The sequence below is a fragment of the Bos javanicus genome, chromosome 5 (genome assembly GCF_032452875.1).
Source record: "Bos javanicus breed banteng chromosome 5, ARS-OSU_banteng_1.0, whole genome shotgun sequence".
NCBI classification, from domain to species: domain Eukaryota; kingdom Metazoa; phylum Chordata; class Mammalia; order Artiodactyla; family Bovidae; genus Bos; species Bos javanicus.
In genome coordinates this window covers 102366225-102384255 of record NC_083872.1, presented here as the reverse complement: position 1 = coordinate 102384255, position 18031 = coordinate 102366225, and the positions used below count along the sequence as shown (strand labels likewise).

At 43.2% G+C, this 18031-nt stretch overlaps 1 protein-coding gene across 1 annotated transcript in view; it reads right to left on the bottom strand.

The window, feature by feature from the left end:
* Window positions 1-12145, bottom strand: part of LOC133248186 (antigen WC1.1-like) — a 55369-nt gene extending 43224 nt beyond the window's left edge. Inside the window, 2 exon segments of the mRNA XM_061418011.1 lie at window positions 7858-8178; window positions 11965-12145. Coding sequence (XP_061273995.1) covers window positions 7858-8178; window positions 11965-12037 — 394 coding nt within the window. The 5' untranslated portion in view covers window positions 12038-12145.
* Window positions 12146-18031: the final 5886 nt, after the last annotated feature.

Below are 18031 nucleotides of genomic sequence, written 5' to 3'. Positions count from 1 at the left end.
GAATTGCATTAAATCTATAGATCACTTTGAGAAGCATAGGCATTTTAACAATACTAATTCTTTCAGGCCAGAAACACAGAATGACTTTCCATTGATCATATTGTCTTTAATTTCTTTCATGAATGTTTTACAATTCTAAAAGAAGATGGCATGTTGCCAAAAAGAAGGAGGAAGAAGAAGGAGAAGGAGGAGGAAATGAGCAAACAAGCCATAATTTGAAGAGTTCCAAGTTGAAAAAGCCTCAATATGGATAAATATGCAAATATTTGTGGGGAAACACTTGTTGAATAGGTTGTTAGCATACTACATCACCCCCTGCTCCTCCCATCTACCACCTAAACTGTTATCCTTTCTCATTTCTCCCACTTCAGACAAGCAAACACCATTTTAAAAGATACAGATGGATGGAAAAGAAAATCAGAAAGGGTAGCTACTGCTGAAGAAGTAGGATGTAGCTGGGGTATATGGCATGCAAGGGGGGATCAAGGAAGTTTTGAAACTAAAGGAGGAAAACCAAAATAAAAGTTCATCATTTGGTCATCAAAGGAACACATTTTTTTTTTAATTTTATTTTTAAACTTTACATAATTGCATTAGTTTTGCCAGATATCAAAATTAATCCATCACAGGTATACACATTTTGAACTGAATGAAGATAAGCCAATGAAAAAACTTTATTTAATTCATCAAGTACAATTTCCTGATTTCTGGGTATGTTCTGATTATTTACTTCTGAAGTTCTTCCTGGTGAAGGACTGCTTAGTGATGCCCAACATCCAACCAAAAAATTATTAGAATTTCAAAAAGAGACCGCTTTAAATGATTGTTTTTAAAAAAATGTGTTATGTAACCCATAACACATGTTTTTAAAAACAATCATTTAAAGCGGGTTCAGAAATTACAGAAATGATTGAATTGGCTGAAGAGCTCCTTAAATCCCTAATATCAATATGCTTAATGAAGCACAAAAATAAACAGGGAGAAAAACTAGGAAAAATAAACAAATGAGACTTCTGAAACTGAAAAATATAGTATTGGAATGAACATTTGGATTAATTACACAAGAGACTACACATTGCAGAATAAAAGAACTGGGAAGTAAAACACAGCAGTAGAGACCATCTAAATTGAACCAAAGAGAGTAAAAAGGCAGAAAATATGAATGGAAACACAATGGCATGTAGGATAATATATAAAATATGTGTATTTGGAGATTCAGAATAAGGGATGTGTAGAAAAATATTAAGAAAAGATAAATGACATTTTCCCAAAGTTATTGAAAACTGTAAACCCACTTATCCAAAAAGCGAAACAAACCCCAAGCAAGATAGTGAAACCATTCTCAGAAAACTTGACGATGTAATTACAGATGTTCATTGGTAAACAAACAAACAAACAAAAATATGTTAAGAGCAGCCAGGGAAGTTTGACACATTATATACAGGGAACAAAAGGATAAATATTACTTACTGACTTTTTGTTGGAGGCAATGAAAGTCAGATGACAATGTAAAAACATATGTAAAGTATTGGGGTTTGGCATTTGTTAACCTAGAATGGAATCACCCAAGAAAATACTTTTCAAAACTGAATGAAAATTAAAATGATTTCAGGTAAATGAGAGATGATAGAATTGGAGGCCACCAGACACACACTACACAAAACTGCCTCAGAAAGTTCTTCAAGCTAAAAGGAGATGACAGCAGATGAAAACACGGATCCTGTCAAAGCTATAGAGACTGCGTTGGTTCTCTATTAGAAGATTTAAAGCAAAAATATTAGCAACAAACTATAAGATTCATAATAAATTTATGAGTAGAATGTATGACAATGACAGCACCAATGACAGGAACAGGAAAGTGGAAGAAAAGTATAGTGACTGACATTGCAAGTTGTGACATAATATCATTTCAAGGTAAAATGTAACTGAAGATTAATAATTCAACATTGGGCTTTCCCAGTGGTTCAGTGGTGAAGACTCCACCTGACAATGCAGGAGACGTGGGTTCAATCCGTGGTCTAGGAAAATCCCACATACCAGGGAGCCACTAAGCCTGTGCACCACAACTAGTGAGCCTGTACTCTAGACCCCAGGGGCCACGACTGCTGAAGCTTGTGCACCATAGAGCCTGTGCACTACAGCAAGAGAGGCCACTGCAATGAGAAACTCATGCCTGCAACTAGAGAGCAGCCTCTGATCTCCACAACTAGAGAAAAGCCCATGCAGCAGTGAAGACCCAGCCAGCAACAAATAAAAATTACTTTAAAAATTTTTTTAATTAAACATTATAATCACCTAAAAACCTGATACAATTAATAAATCAATACAGTATTTAAATTAAAATGATAAAATATACTCGAAGATTAAAATAAGAACAAAGATATAACATATAGCAGCTGCTGCTGCTACTGTTGCTAAGTCACTTCAGTCGTGTCCGACTCTGTGCAACTCCATAGATGGCAGCCCACCAGGCTCCCCGGTCCCTGGAATTCTCAAGGCAAGAACACTGGAGTGGGTTGCCATTGCTTTCTCCAATGTATAAAAGTGAAAAGTGAAAGTGAATTTGCTCAGTCGTGTCCAATTCTTAGCGACCCCATGGACTGCAGGCTACCAGGCTCCTCCATCCATGGGACTTTCCAGGCAAGAGTATTGGAGTGGGTTGCCATTGCCTTCTCTGACAAATAGCAGGCAAGTACACTTAAACCCAGTTATATCAATAATAACATTAACTGTAAATAATTTAAGTACTCCAAATAAAAAACAAGATGATCAGACCAGATAAAATAAGACAAAACACTATACTGTCTACAAACTTATATGTGTTTGAATATATACACAGAAACATATTAAAGAGGTAAAAACTACATACCATGCAAACACAAATCAGAGAAAACTCTATATAATATCTAAATTAATATCATACAAAGTCAGACTATAAGACAAAGAATTCATACAGAGAAAAAGAAACATTTTATGATAATAAAATACAAAAGAAATTATATAGTATTGAAACTGGTGGGTTAAAAATAAAGTGATGCTTAGAAGAAAATTTAGAACCTTGATGCTTCCTTGATGATTACATTAGAATAAAAATAGAAACACAAGGAAATGATCCAAGACTCCATCTCAAGAAGCTACAAAAGCAATCACAATCATAACTGAAAAAGAGGAATGAAAACTGAGCATAGAAATCAATTAAGAAAAAAGCAAATACACAATCAAGAAAATCAATACAGTCCATTAGTGATTCTCTTAAAAAGAACATTAACACTGATAATCTTCTAGCAAACCAATTAAGAAAAAAGAGGAACACATTAACAGCACCAGTAACAAAAGGAGGAATATCATTGTAGATCTTCCCAACATGTAAAGATATGAGATATGAACCAGTGCTACTACTTTGAAAATTTTTTGTAAAATGGGCCAAGTCCTTAAAAACACATTACTTGTGAAACACAATTCACCAAAATCTGATACAAAAAAAGAGAAAAATATGAGTAAACTTATTTGTTAAATAAACAGAATCCATATTATAAAAATTTTCCACTAAGAAAACTTCCAGCTACAAATGCTAGCACTTTCACGGAGCTCAGAAATGACTCCCACAACAGGATAAAGGAAGAGAGGGAGGGAAGGAATGAGGGCAGGAAAGAAGTGTAACACAGAGGCTGTGGTGAATGTAGGAATTGACCTGCATCTTTCCAACTCTCCCCTCCTGCAATCCTTGCATCTTTATCCCCTCACCATTTTGCACTTCAGTACTGTAGTCCCTGGTGGCTCAGAAGATAATCAAGATTCTGCCTGCAATGCTGGAGACCCAGGTTTGATCCCTGGGTGAGGAAGATCCCCTAGAGAAAGAAATGGCAACCCACTCCAGTATTCGTGCCTGGAGAATCCTATGGTCCATGGGATCACAAAGAGTAGGACAGGACTGCAGGAACTTGGAATGCTTGCATCACAGTCCTTCACAATTTGTGTGTTCCCTCCCAGATCTTCCACTTGAACTCCATGAAATCTCCTCATTATTTCAAACAAGCTTCTCTACATTCTCCTCTGGTCATTGTTACCACTCTAGATTTATCCTAAACACGGTACTTCACTTCCAGCAATCCACTACTGAGGCTGAAATTTCTCTTCCTTACTTGACTCCTAAGGTTGAGCAGAAGAAAACCCAAGAGTTTTGATTAAAATAATGAAAATACATGGTATTCTAATCTTATTTCTGCTATATCACCACCACTTTGACTTATCTTCACATCATTAAAATATGCCTGAAAATACAGAAAGAACAGACCAGGAGGAGGAAACTAGTGACAAAAAGAGAAAAAGAAGGAACCTGGAACCATTCATAAAAGTGTGAGAGTCGAAGTTAGAGCAATGGTAGTCAGGGTGTACAAACCACAATCAGGGCTTAAATATTAGTTCAGTTCAGTTCAGTCACTCAGTCATGTCCGACTCTTTGCGACCCCATGAATCGCAGGATGACAGGCCTCCCTGTCCATCACCAACTCCCGGAGCTCACTCAAACTCATGTCCATCGAGTCAGTGATGCCTTCTAGCCATCTCATCCTCTGTCGTCCCCTTCTCCTCCTGCCCCCAATCCTTCCCAGCATCAGAGTCTTTTCCAATGAGTCAACTCTTCACATGAGGTGGCCAAAGTACTGGAGTTTCAGCTTCAACATCAGTCCTTCCAATGAACACCCAGGACTGATCTCCTTTAGAATAGACTGGTTGGATCTCCTTGCAGTCCAAGGGACTCTCAAGAGTCTACTCCAACACCACAGTTAAAAAGCATCAATTCTTCGGTGCTCTGCTTTCTTCACAGTCCAACTCTCACGTCCGTACATGACCGCGGGAAAACCACAGCCTTGACTAGACAGACCTTTGTTAAATATCAGAGCACTTCCAATTCTATACTTCTAAGTATATCTTAACTGGAATTAATAACAAGACATCAGTATTCTTAGGATAACATTGGGAGTTCTAATTTCACATAAAGTTTAAACATCACACACTCAGATGCTGATTTATCAAAATATGGTAGAGACACCTGTAGTATTTCCACAAATTTATCTTCAGTTGGAACCATGATTATGACATTGTGACAATGAGGAGGATTACTTGAGATGCCAGAAAACAGGTTTGTTTAAAACAAAAGTTTCTAACTAAAATTCAAATTTACCTTGAAAATAATTATTTTTAATAAGAATGATAAAGATAATGGAAGAAAACATTTTGAAGAGATGAATAGATTTATGACATAAGTGCTGTAGTGGTTTCACAAATGCATACTTATCAAGCAGTTTTGTATGTCAGACATACCTCAATAAAGTACTTTTTAAAAAGGAAAAGAATTGTTTCCTTAAGGGCATCAACTAGAATCATCAAAGATCTGCTGAAGGTGAGATTAGAAAAGATCACTTTTCCAATGATCTTCCTGTACATAAACACCCAAGAGCTGATTGGCTGTGGCTGTTAAGGACCTACTGCAGATGTCTTCAGGGCTCCCCTGTCCCACCATCCCATTAGATGGGGTGGTACTATCCTAAGACCAGCCTTCTACCTTAGGGAATTCACTGTGATAACTGACAATATCTTCCTCCAGTCCAGTTGTTCTGATGTGATTAATAACCTGGACATCCAATCTGCAATTGTGATAACTAGAAGCATCTCTGCCAAATACTCTGAGCACCCATTCACACCCTGGTTTCACTTCTTTCCTGCATCCACCTTGGCATAGGTCAAACACACTTAGATAGCACTGAGTACTTCTTAGGAGTCACATCAGGTCCTCTTAGCTTCAATTCAGTTCAGTTCTGTTCCTCAGTCATGTCTGACTCTTTGCAACACCAAGGACTGCAGCATGCCAGGCCTCCCTGTCCATCACCAACTCACGGGGTTTACTCTATCTCACGTCCATTCAGTTGGTGATGCCATCCAATCACCTCATCCTCTGTAATCCCTTTCTCCTCCCACCTTCAATCTTTCCCAGAATCAGGGTCTTTTCCAGTGAGTCGGTTCTTCGCATGAGGTAGCCAAAGTACTGGAGGTTCAGCTTCAGGATCAGTCCTTCCAATGAACACCCAGGACTGATTTCCTTTAGGAGGGACTGGTTGGATCTCCTTGCAGTCCAAGGGACTCTCAAGAGTCTTCTCCAACACCACAGTTCAAAAGCATCAATTCTTCCGTGCTCAGCTTTCTTTAGAGTCCAACTCTCACATCCATACAGGACTACTGGAAAAACCATAGCTTTGACTAGACTGGTCTTTTTTGGCAAAGAAATGTCTCTGCTTTTTAATATGCTGTCTAGGTTGGTCATAGCTTTTCTTCCAAGGAGCAAGTATCTTTTAATTTCATGGCTGCAGTCACCATATGCAGTAATTTTGGAGCCAAAAAAAAAAAAAAAAGTCTGTCACTATTTCCACTGTTTCCCCATCTATTTGCCAGGAAGTGATGGGACCAGATGCTATGATCTTAGTTTCTGAATGTTGAGTTTTAAGCCAACTTTTTCACTCTCCTCTTTCACTTTCATCAAGAGGCTCTTTAGTTCTTTGCTTTTGGCCATAAGTGTGATGTAATCTGCATCTAAGTTTATTGATATTTCTCCTGACAATCTTGATTCCAACTTGTGCTTCATCCAGCCCAACATTTCTCATGGTGTACTCTGCATATAAGTTAAATAAGCAGGGTGACAATATACAGCCTTGACGTACTCCTTCCCCGATTTGGAACCAGTCTTTTGTTCCATGTCCAGTTCTAACTGTTGCTTCTTGACCTACATACAGATTTCTCAGGATGCAGGTCAGATGGTCTGGTATTCCCATCTCTTGAAGAATTTTCCAGTTTGTTGTGATCCACACAGTTAAAGGCTATGGCATGGTCAATAAAGTAGAAGTAGATGTTTTTCTGGAACTCTCTTGCATTTTCAGTGATCAAACAGATGTTGGCAATTTGACCTCTGATTCCTCTGTCTTTTCTAAATCCAGCTTGAACATCTGGAAGTTCACAGTTCATGGACCACAGCCTTGTCTAACTCAATGAAACTATTAGCCATGCCATGTAGGGCCACCCAAGACAGACGGGTCTTAATGGACAGTTCTGACAAGACATGGTCCTCTGGAGAAGGAAAGGCAAACCACTTCAGTATTCTTGCCTTGAGAACCCCATGAACTCTTAGCTTCACTGCCTCTTATATGTGGTGCGCTTCAGCTACTGTGTTGTAAACTTCAAGACTTCATTTTCCTGCTCCCTCAACATCCCTACAAATGTGGTGTGAGCTCCCCACTTGATTCATCAGGTACACCAGTGTGATGAGATTTTCCCTGCCACAAGTCCCACTTCTGGCCTCCTCTGACTGTGACCTAGGGACATTTAAATGCACCACTGAATTTCTCTCACACCTTTTCCTTCTGTAACTGCACCATGACTTCGGGTATGGTCACTTATCCATGGGTCTTCACATGCCCTTGTGGGGTCACCATTGCTTGGTTGAGCCTGTTCTATTGGCATATCACCCACATATCAACCTGATGGAGTGTGGTGACTCTGACTTTTAGGACCAACTTGTTGCCTACAACTCTCCTGTGACACCCCGCCCCCATCAATGTAGCCACACCCTACTGACCATTATGTCAAAGAATACAGAACAATTACCATGCTGAGACTGAGTCACAGAGGTCGAATCCAGAAGCTAATCTGTATGAAACTTTTGACCTCACCTCTGCCTCCTGTGACACATCACAAAGACCCTTCACCCAAGTATGTTCTAAAGGCTGTATCCATAATCTCAAATCATCCCGGTAATAAGACAAAGGCTTTTCCTGCTAGAGATCCCCACACAAACCAGACAGGACTTACCTGAGCAGACTACTCCAGCATCGCAATCATGTGAAAGGCTATCATTACGATAGTCTTTAATATCAGAATGCTTACAGTCACTGACAGTTGACTCCACCCCTTCACATGAAACATACAAAAGCCAAATGGGGCCAAGTCCTGGCCCAAAATAAGCCCCTCCAGGAAAACCAATGGCAGCTCCACACCCCAGCTGTCTGCACACGACAGATGCATCCTTCAAGGTCCATTCCATATCATCCACTGTGCCCCATTCTCCTTGGTGCTTCACTTCCACTCTCCCCTCACAGTGGTGGGTTCCATCCTTCAGCCTCAGCTCCAGAGCTGCAAAAGACACACACAGCATGAAAGATTTTAGGAGACTTAGAGTGGCATAATATTTAAAACATTAGCTCTTTGAGGAGCAAAACAGTGCATGGGATATAGTATTTCCTGACCTCTGTGGTATGAACATTCCCAGTGTGGCCAGCTCTAAGCCCCCAATGTGCCATCACTGAACACAGAGCAGGAAGGGAGGCACCAAGTATTTCTCAGGAGCCTTTAGAACCAGCTCCAGGGACAACACCGAGGACAGGCCTTCAGAGACTCTGGATGCTGCCCTCCCTGTAGATGTTCCCAAGGCTACTAGGGTCCAGCTTCTCCATCTCAGTCGCAGCTCATGGCCCAGGATTCAGGGAGGAATCCTCCCTCTCCTTTCCTGTCCATAGGAAGCATGTCATCCAGCTCAGGAACAGATGGCTGGGGTAACAGGCTCTAAAATGTCCTGGTTATTCCTCCCATCTGGTGTTCATGTCTTTGTGTAATTCCACACTCCAATGTACCTAGTAACACGCGTCTAACAAATGGAATTTGATGAAAGTGATCAGATGTCACTTTAGTGGTTAAGTCATAAGATGACTCTGGTTTCTGCATATAAAAAGGAGTTCATTAGTAAGAACATCATAGATGGAGACATTACCAGTGTTCAGTTCAGTTCAGTTCAGTCGCTCAGTCGTGTCTGATTCTTTGAGACCCCATGGACTACAGTACGCCAGGCCTCCCTGTCCATCACCAACTCACGGAGTTTACTCAGACTCATATCCATTCAGTCAGTGATGCCATGCAAGCATCTCATCCTCTGTCTTCCCCTTTTCCTCCCACCTTCAATCTTTCCCAGCATCAGAAGACTCTATTTAAAAAAAAAAAAAAAACAAGAAGAACTAACCAGATATTTTGTGATTCTCTGATAGCTCAGTTGGTACAGAATCCACCTGCAATGCAGGAGACCCTGGTTCAAATCCTGCATCAGGAATATCTGCTGGAGAAGGAATAGGCTACCACTCCAGTCTTCTCTTGTGGCTCAGCTGGTAAAGAATCAGTCTGCAATGCTGGAGACCTGGGTTTGATCCTTGGGTTGGGAAGAGCCCCTGGAGAAGGGAAAGACTACCCACTTCACTAAGGCCTGGAGAATTCCATGGACTGTATACAAAGAGTCAAACATGACTGAGTGACTTTCACTTCTTCAATTCTTCAACCAGATATTTTGAAGCTGAATAATAAATGAATGGTCTTCCCAGGTGGTGCTAGTGGTAAAGAACCTGTCTGCAAGTGCAGGTAATGTAAGACTCGGGTTTGATCCCTGGGTCCGGAAGATCCCCTGGAGGAGTGCATGGCAACCCACTTCAGTATTCTTGCCTGGAGAATCCTATGGACAGAGGAGCCTGGTGGGCTACAGTCCATAGGGTCACAAAGAGTCAGACATGACTGAGGCAACTTAACATACACAATACAATGAGTAAACTGAAGAATTCAACACAGAGATTCAACAACAGACTTGACCAAGGGAAAGAAAAAGAAAAAAGAATCAATGTGTTAGAAGAAAGATTAGTTGAAAGCATCCAAATAGAGGAGCCAAAAGAAAATGAAAGGAATATAGAAAGCCAGTGGACACCATAAAGAGAAACTGTATGGACAGGAATCATAACAGAAGAAGTGAAGGAGAAAACAATTAAGGGCTGAGGACTTCCCTGGTGGTATAGTGGTTAAGAATCCACCTGCCAATGTAGGGGACATGGGTTCAATCCCTGGTCCAGGAAGATTCCACATGCCGCAGAGCAACTAAGCCAGTGTGCCACAGCTGCTGAAATGTGTGCACCTAGAGCCTGTGGTCTCCAGCAAGAGAAGCCACTGCAGTGAGAAGCCTGTGCACTGCAGTGAAGAGTAGCCCCTGCTTACCACAGCTAGAGAAAGCCCGCATGCAGCAAGGAGACCTAGCACAGCCGAAAATAAATAATTATAAAAAAGAAAGAAAGACAGGCTGCGAATTTCCAAACCTGGGGAAAGATCTGGGCACCTAAGTTCAAAAAGCTAATAAGTCACCTCAAAATTTCAATCCAAACAACCTTCTCCAAGACTCACAGAATAAACTGTTCAAATGCAAAGAGAAAGAGAGAATTCTAAAAGTCTAAAGAGAAGAAAAAAATCTGTCACCCAAGAGAACTCCCATAAGGAGATCAGTGGATTTGTCCAAAGAAACCTTGCAGACCACGACAGAAGGAGTGGTAACATACTCCACCCTCACTCAGGGGAAAACAGCTCCCAGGGAGGGAGGGACAGGAGAGGGCACAAGAGAAAGTGCTCCCTACAGAGTCACAGCAGATCCTGGCGGGGGGAAGACCATCCCAGGCCCCCAGCACATCAGGAAATGAGTCACAGGGACCGGGGCAGGAACTTGGGAACTTATACACGTGGGGCTGCACATCAACTGCTCTTTACAAACAGAGGGACAAATCGTTCATTGGAAGGACTGATGTGGAAGCTGAAACTCCAATACTTTGGCCACCTGATGTGAAGAGCTGACACATCTGTAAAGACCCTGAAGCTGGGAAAGAGAGAAGGTGGGAGGAGAAGGGGATGACAGAGGATGAGATGGTTGGATGGCATCACCGACTCAATGGACATGAGTTTGGGTAGACTCCGGGAGTTGGTGATGGACAGGAAGGCCTGGCATGCTGCGGTCCATGGGATCGCAGAGTCAGACACCAGTGAGCGACTGAACTGAACTGAACTGAACAGACAAGAGGTCCCCGCTCCTGGATGCAGGCTTCTCTGCTCCCTAATGGACACCTGGTGGGAACAGGTGAGGCCAGCAGGCAGAGCCTCTCACAGAGCCAAGTGCTACGCAGACATGGCAACAAGCAGAGGGGAGCCCGAGAGATGGGGGACAGGGCCAGAGAGAGGCATGCAAGTGCAGGATTATCTCTGATCCAGTTACATGCAGCGGCCATGACACCCAGCCCTGTGGACACCCCGTGTGCTTCACAGAGCAATGGACTGGACTCACTACCTGCTCTGCAGCTCTGTTCCTCTCACACAGACAGGCTCCACCTCCCCTCATACACACACACACACACACACACACACACATACACACAGGCTCACACACTCCCCCCACATACACAGCCTCACACAGCCTCACACACAACTCACACACTCCTCACTCACCCTCACTCACCCACACTCACCCACACATACTCCTCACACACCTTAATACTTGCATACTCCTCACACACTCCACAAACACATACACTCTTCACACCCACATACACCCTCACACATACATACCTTCACACACTCACACACACACATTCTTCATACCCTCACACACACACACCCTCACGCACTCCTCACTTGCACACATACACACACAATCACAGAGCCTACAGGAGCGAAGACATGGGAAACACAGGGACCCAGGGGCAGTGCTCACACACCAGGCACGTGGAGCGTGTGGGAACAGCCCAGAGTCCCAGGTGAGCTCAGTCACTGGAACTTCCACACAGTGAGAGCCACTGGGACTCCTAGAAGCTCCCTGAAAACAAGGGAGACCGTGGAGGGGACTTAGGCTGACTCAGCTCAGTCCAGACAAAACTTCACGGCTCTGTAAAATCTGCCTCTATGACCAATGGATGCCCCCCGCCCCGCCTCCATAGGAAAGGAACCAGTATTCACATCAACATGGTTCTTTTTGGTCAGAAACACTGAGGCCAGGTTCCACAAGTCCAAACACCTTTCCCTTCATCAAGGCGTCCACTCCCCTGCTGTGAACCAGGAGAGAGGGGCAGCTCTTACCTTGACCACCCACCACGATGCCGAGGAGGAGGACACAGAGTCCCCGCAGGGAGAGGTGTCTGCCCAAAGCCATCCTGACCCCACGTCCTCAAGGTCACAGTCCCAGCTGCAGGATCAGCCTGTGAGGAGGTGTCAGGGTGCCGACTGGGGTCTATATAGACCACCCCTTACACCCTCCCTCCTGAGAGCCAATAGCAACACCTCTCACCATTTCAGGCACTATCAGAGGCTGCATCTGCCACTTTCTGAAGCTCAGACACCAATGAGCTTCTGAATCTTCAACATCTCCTTATATGAGCAACACGGTCCTTTGAGCTCCTGCTTCCGTAGTCCTGACAGCTGGGTCCCACCACTGGGACTAGGGTAGAAACGGTTCATCAAAAATCATGAGTGCCTTTCTCTCCCCTGATCACCCTGGTCAATATCTGCAGACTGTGAGATCTCACAGGGTCTGGGTGTGGGATCTGTTGACCCGTGGAGAATAACTTTTGTAGAATCAACTATTGATCTTCCCCGGCACTGAGCTCAGGGTGGAAGCAGAGAACTACAGGAAGTCTTGAAATACAAGAGTATTTATCAGGTCAGCAGAAAATGAGGACCAGGAGTACAGGAATTCACAGGTTAAGGCATGAAGTGAGACCCATCAAGTTGGGCGGATGAGATTGCAGGGTTTTCCCCCTTCTCAGAATAATCTGGAGACTGGGTCCTGGAGCACGTGCCTAGATGCTCAGTCGTGTCTAACTCTTTGCAACCCATGGACTGTAGCTCACCAGCCTCCTCTGTTCAGTGGATTTCCCAGGCAAGAATACTGGAGGGGGTTGCCATTTCCTTCTAAAGGGATCTTTCTGACTCAAGGATCAAATCTGCTTCTCCTGCATTGGCAGGCGTGTTCCCTATAGGGACATTCAGACGTGTTAAATCCCTTTCCCTTTATTGCATTTCATTTTATGTGAAGTATCTCTTTCAGCTAGTCACTAAACGAGGCTGACAGAGAGAAAGAGATTGCTATTAAAGGAAACAAAGAGAAAGTAGAAGTCGTCATTCAACTCTAGCCCACCAAATTAGGAGCAGGGATCTCTAGAAGAAAACATGGGGCTTCACTCTTGGCTCAGCAGTAAAGAATCCTCCCACAAAGCAAGAGATGTGGATTCGATTCTTGGGTCAGGAAGATCCCCTGGAGAAGGAAATGGCAACCCACTCCAGTATTCTTGCCTGGAGAATTCCGTGGACAGAATGGCTTGGGCAGCTACAGTCCATCGTGTCAAAATGAGTTGGACATGACTAAGTGACTAAACAATGAAAACAAGAAGAAAATTATACTTTAGAAAGACTAAAGTTTTCTAAACTTCCCATGTACTCCCTTTATATGCTGAGAGTATGGTTTGATAAGATTCAGAATACATTTGTATTATAAAACCATAACTAAAGAAGATGCAAAATATAATTTAAGGGAAGAGCTCCAGAGAGATGGGGAAATAGAAAGTCTGCTACATGATAGCTGCAGGCAGGGGGCAAAGAAGGGGTGAGTGAAGCAGAGAAGAGAAAGGGGTTCATGCTGCCTGAAACCACCAATGAACCCATCTCCTCTGTTCTGCATTTAAGAGGAAAGGTGACGGCAAGAATGGAATCCCAGGTGGGTTGAGGGGACAGATCCAAGCAGAAGGGATGATGTCCAGTGTAGCCATTGCTGCCTGGTTCTGTTTCCACTCATTAGAGAAGCTCCCAGATGCACCCCCAGAAGGTATCCCAGGGATGAATAGAGAGACTGAGAAGGGCCGTAAGTAATGCAAGATAGAGCTCCCCCATCGAAATTCAAGGTCACTAAAGTGCTGCCCCCTTTCCTCATGCCCCCTCAGGCTCAAGATTCCCATGATGAAGCCCTGTGATCCACACAAGCCCACCCTGAGGCCCCCTCACCCTGATTCCGTCTTTTCAGCACAGACGTGGAAGGAAACATCTGTGACACACAGGCCCCAGGGTCCACACTGAAGCTCAGAGACAGCTTCAAGAGCCACCCACGGCCCACCTTAAGGTCTCAGTAGGGCCAACACTGAGGGCAGCTAGAGGTTAGTCCACAGCCCTGCCACATCCCCCACCAGAGAACCCCTCATCCCAGTCAGCAGACACAGCTTCTCTGTCCCGCCATGCCTGTCCTTCATACTTGAGACGGGAGAAAAGACAGTTGAACACATGCTTCTCTTCCTCTAAATATGCTAATATTTATCCATTATTTATGCAAGAATCACTTCCTTGTCATCTGGTCCTCTCATTCTCAAGCCCCGTGACTGTACCTGACCCCGTCTCCTTCTATATCTGGACTTTAACACATTAATGATAAAAACTTATTATAAATATCAAAACCAAAATTTACACTCAGTTGCTGAAGTAAGACCAGGATCTGCTCAGTCACTTAGAATTGATGCTCTACTCCCTCTGGGCCCAGAGTCATCATTCCTCACCCAGTTGTGGAGTCCACACCATCACCAGAAACCACGAGCCAGACAGGGAGAACATAGGACGTGCTTCCTGAGGTCCAGTCATCCCTCCCACAGGGTGACACAGGGATGCGTTTAGTGAACCAGGTGCACATGGTCTCAACTTGGGATGGAGATCTCACAGGTAAGATGCTGTTAGCAGCTCCAGACCCTTTATAGAAAGGGATGGGCTATAAGGAGCGGCAAACTCAGGGCTGGCAGCCTGTCCCCACAGCACCCTCTACCCCAGAGCTGGGGGTGCAGGGTCAACATGGACCAACTCACCCTTGGAAGAAGCTACATCCTTCTGACACATAAAGAAATCTCAGTATCCAATCTCATCAAAGATTTGAAGGAGGAAAGTTTTAGGGAGGACACTAACCCAGCTGTGTCCACAATGAACATGAGAGAGTGCAGTACAGGGTCAGGAAAACAGGCTTGGGAGCCAGACTGTCTGGTCTTGACTCACAGTTTAGCCACACGCCAAGTGCAGGCCTTGAACAGGGGGTTCTTACACTCTCTGATTAGTAAAAGGAGGGTGATGATCCCACCAAGATGACTGATTTTGGTGAGGATTAAGTGAGTTGGCATTAGCATGTGATATTACACCACCAGTTAACAGTAGTACATGTGCTGATGCTGATGTGCCCAGTCGTGGCCAGCACCTTGGGAACCCATGCCAGGTTCCTCTGTCCATGGAACTTTCCAGGCAATAGCAGTAGTACATAGTAGTAGTATTATGTACTACTGTTAACTTGCTTTCCTGATGGCTCAGATGATAAAGAATCTGCCTGCAATGCAGGAGATCTGAGTTCGATACCTGGGTCAGGAAGATTCTCTGGAGAAGGAAATGACAACCCAATTCGGTATTCTTTCCTGGGAAATCCCATGGACAGAGGAGCCTGGAGGGGCTACAGTCCATGGAGGCACAATGAGTTGGTCACAGCTGAGTGACTAACACACACACATATATACACACGTAGCAGTAGTAGAGAAGCAGTGTTAGGGCATCTCCCACCATCTCATCCCAGGAATCCCAGGACTCTAGAGCAGGAATTCAATTCTGTGACCTGGAGCCTTGACTGAGGCTGTCAGAACTCTCCCAGGAACCACATGCTGTGATGGTCATTGGTACCAATCAGAGTTGTGAGTCTTCCACACATCACTCCTTCTCTCTGTGCCCCATGTAACTGCTCAAGAACCTTGACCTGACCATTGGTGAGCTTTTGTGAATTAAGTTGTTTACTTAATCATTTTACTTTATAAACTCAAATATACTTGGTAAAACATTTTGTGTCTAATTCACCTCCATATCCCCAGTGCTTGGCTAACTAAAAATTGTAATGATGTCTCTTGTATACCTGAATGAATGAATGTCAACCTGGTATTTTACACAAATCATTTCAATCAAAAAGAAATCCTTTGAGAAATAATTTAACTTGTTATGAGGATGTAACAGCACAATGCAAGCTGTATCATTTGTTTTAATGATATTTCAATACTGTTAAATGGTATGAGCTATATATGGTTCACTTCAACATCTTTATGCAATGAATGCAGTAAATTTCAATAACTAGAAACAACCTAGCCCCAGTACAAGAGCAGTACTGAGACAGCCAGTTCTAAACACGTAAAAATGCTGCAAATTTCTTCGTATATCTGAAGATAAAGAAGACAAACCACAGAACACTGACAGGTGAAGACCATGAAGCCTCCTGTTCTGGTCTTAATCAGATATGGCCGAGTGGTCAGGATGTTTATGTATTTATCATTTGGCATATTTTCAATTCAAACCACACACAACTGTAACAGGAAGAAATTTGGTTATAAAAAGATTTAAACATCTTCCATGTTGAATTAGAAGTACAGAAGAAAAGAGCAGAAAGAATCTTGTTCTTTTACTTAGGCTAACTATTTGTCCTTATGGATTCTAAAGCAATACAATATGTAGCATTATTATTCCCAAATCACCATGAGAAAATGGTAGTCAGAGGTTCACTAATCTCTTTGCTAGGCAAATTAATAATTAAACCTGCTTGCTTGAGGAAAATTTCCTCAGGACCAATAAGACAGACTAAAATACAAAATATTTTTAAATTAAAAAAGAGGTATACAACTCTAAAGGAAAATAATTAACTGAGTTGTTACACCAAAGCGTTGGAGACCCCCTTCACCATCTGCGTTCCTTGCATGGATAGGACCAAGGTTAGTAAAGACTCCTTTACCAAAGACCAGTTCATCACAAGAGCATGAAGGAGAGAGCAAGGTCATGAGCTGGCTGAGGTCCAGCCCATCACCTCTGTTCAGCCCTTTACAGTCTGTACCCATCAAACAAAGAGTGTGGCACTGAATTGGCCTCATTCATTCCTCCATAGTGCAACACCAGATACCCAGAGACAAGAGCAGATCAAAGCTAAGAAATCAAAGACAAGCAGATTCTAAGTGGAGAGCATGCAGACCAAGGGTCTTCCCTGCTGCTGTGGGAAAGAAGCCCTCCCACCCCAGGCACCACCTGTGGGAGGAGAGACAAGAAGATGCCTCCTGAAAGAGAGGAAAACCAGTCTCAGCAGGGAGCTTGAACTAGAAATGACAAGACAGTTATTACCATGAACCCGAGCTAAGTTGAGGGATAAATTTTAAATGGGAGAGTCTGTGTTAACTTTATGGAACTTTCAGTCCACATAAATATCCCTTGCTAGTGCACAAGATGAAATCGGTGATAAAAATAGAGAATACTACATTTATGCATATTTCAATTCTAGAGGACACACTTTTAAGCCCATTACAGAAAGAAAATTCATAAATCTTCTCTTGTTTTTAAAAGCACAAAGTTGTCACGTCTGTGAACTCTTTCTAATTCCTTCAGCTCAAAATTACTGCTGTGTTTATTTAATCTGTAAAACCTTGCTCACTGTCTCTAAAGTGGGGGCTTCTTGAGAGGAAGTATTGTGTCTTACTCTTCAATATCTCTTTAAAGTCAAGTAAAGACACATAGAGAGAGCTTAACAAATAGCAGATAAAGAAATGAATGCATAAACAAATGCTGAAAATCACCCTGCACTTAGTGATACTGGTTGGGGAGGGTGGTGGGGGCAGGGGAGACACGAATCTGACTACTCCCACTCAGCACAGACAGAAGCGGAGTAAGGAGCCAGAGACACACCAGATGAGGGAACCAGATACAGAAAGTCTTCTTCAAATCCCATTCTGGGGACAGTCTAATGACATTTAATTTCCACACAAAATTGTACCTCAGAAACTTCACCAAGGCAAGAAAAAAAAACTGACAGCATTGCTACCAAGGACGTGGCATCAATAGTAATATTCATCAAATAGCTGTTTTTCTGTCTCCCAGTGACTCATTCTGGCCAATGAAACGTGGGTGTTGTCACCTGTGTCACTTCTGAGTAGAGGCATGAAAACCCCATGCGACTCTCTGGTTTCTCTCTTTCCTGCCCCAGAAGCTGTGTGTTCCACTTGGTACACGTGTAAGCTAGTGGAGCCTCACTGACCACAGCACGTTTGCAGGTTGGTAATGAATGTGTGTATGCATGTGTGTGTTCCTTCTGAGATTTGGGAGTCAGTTGTTCCAG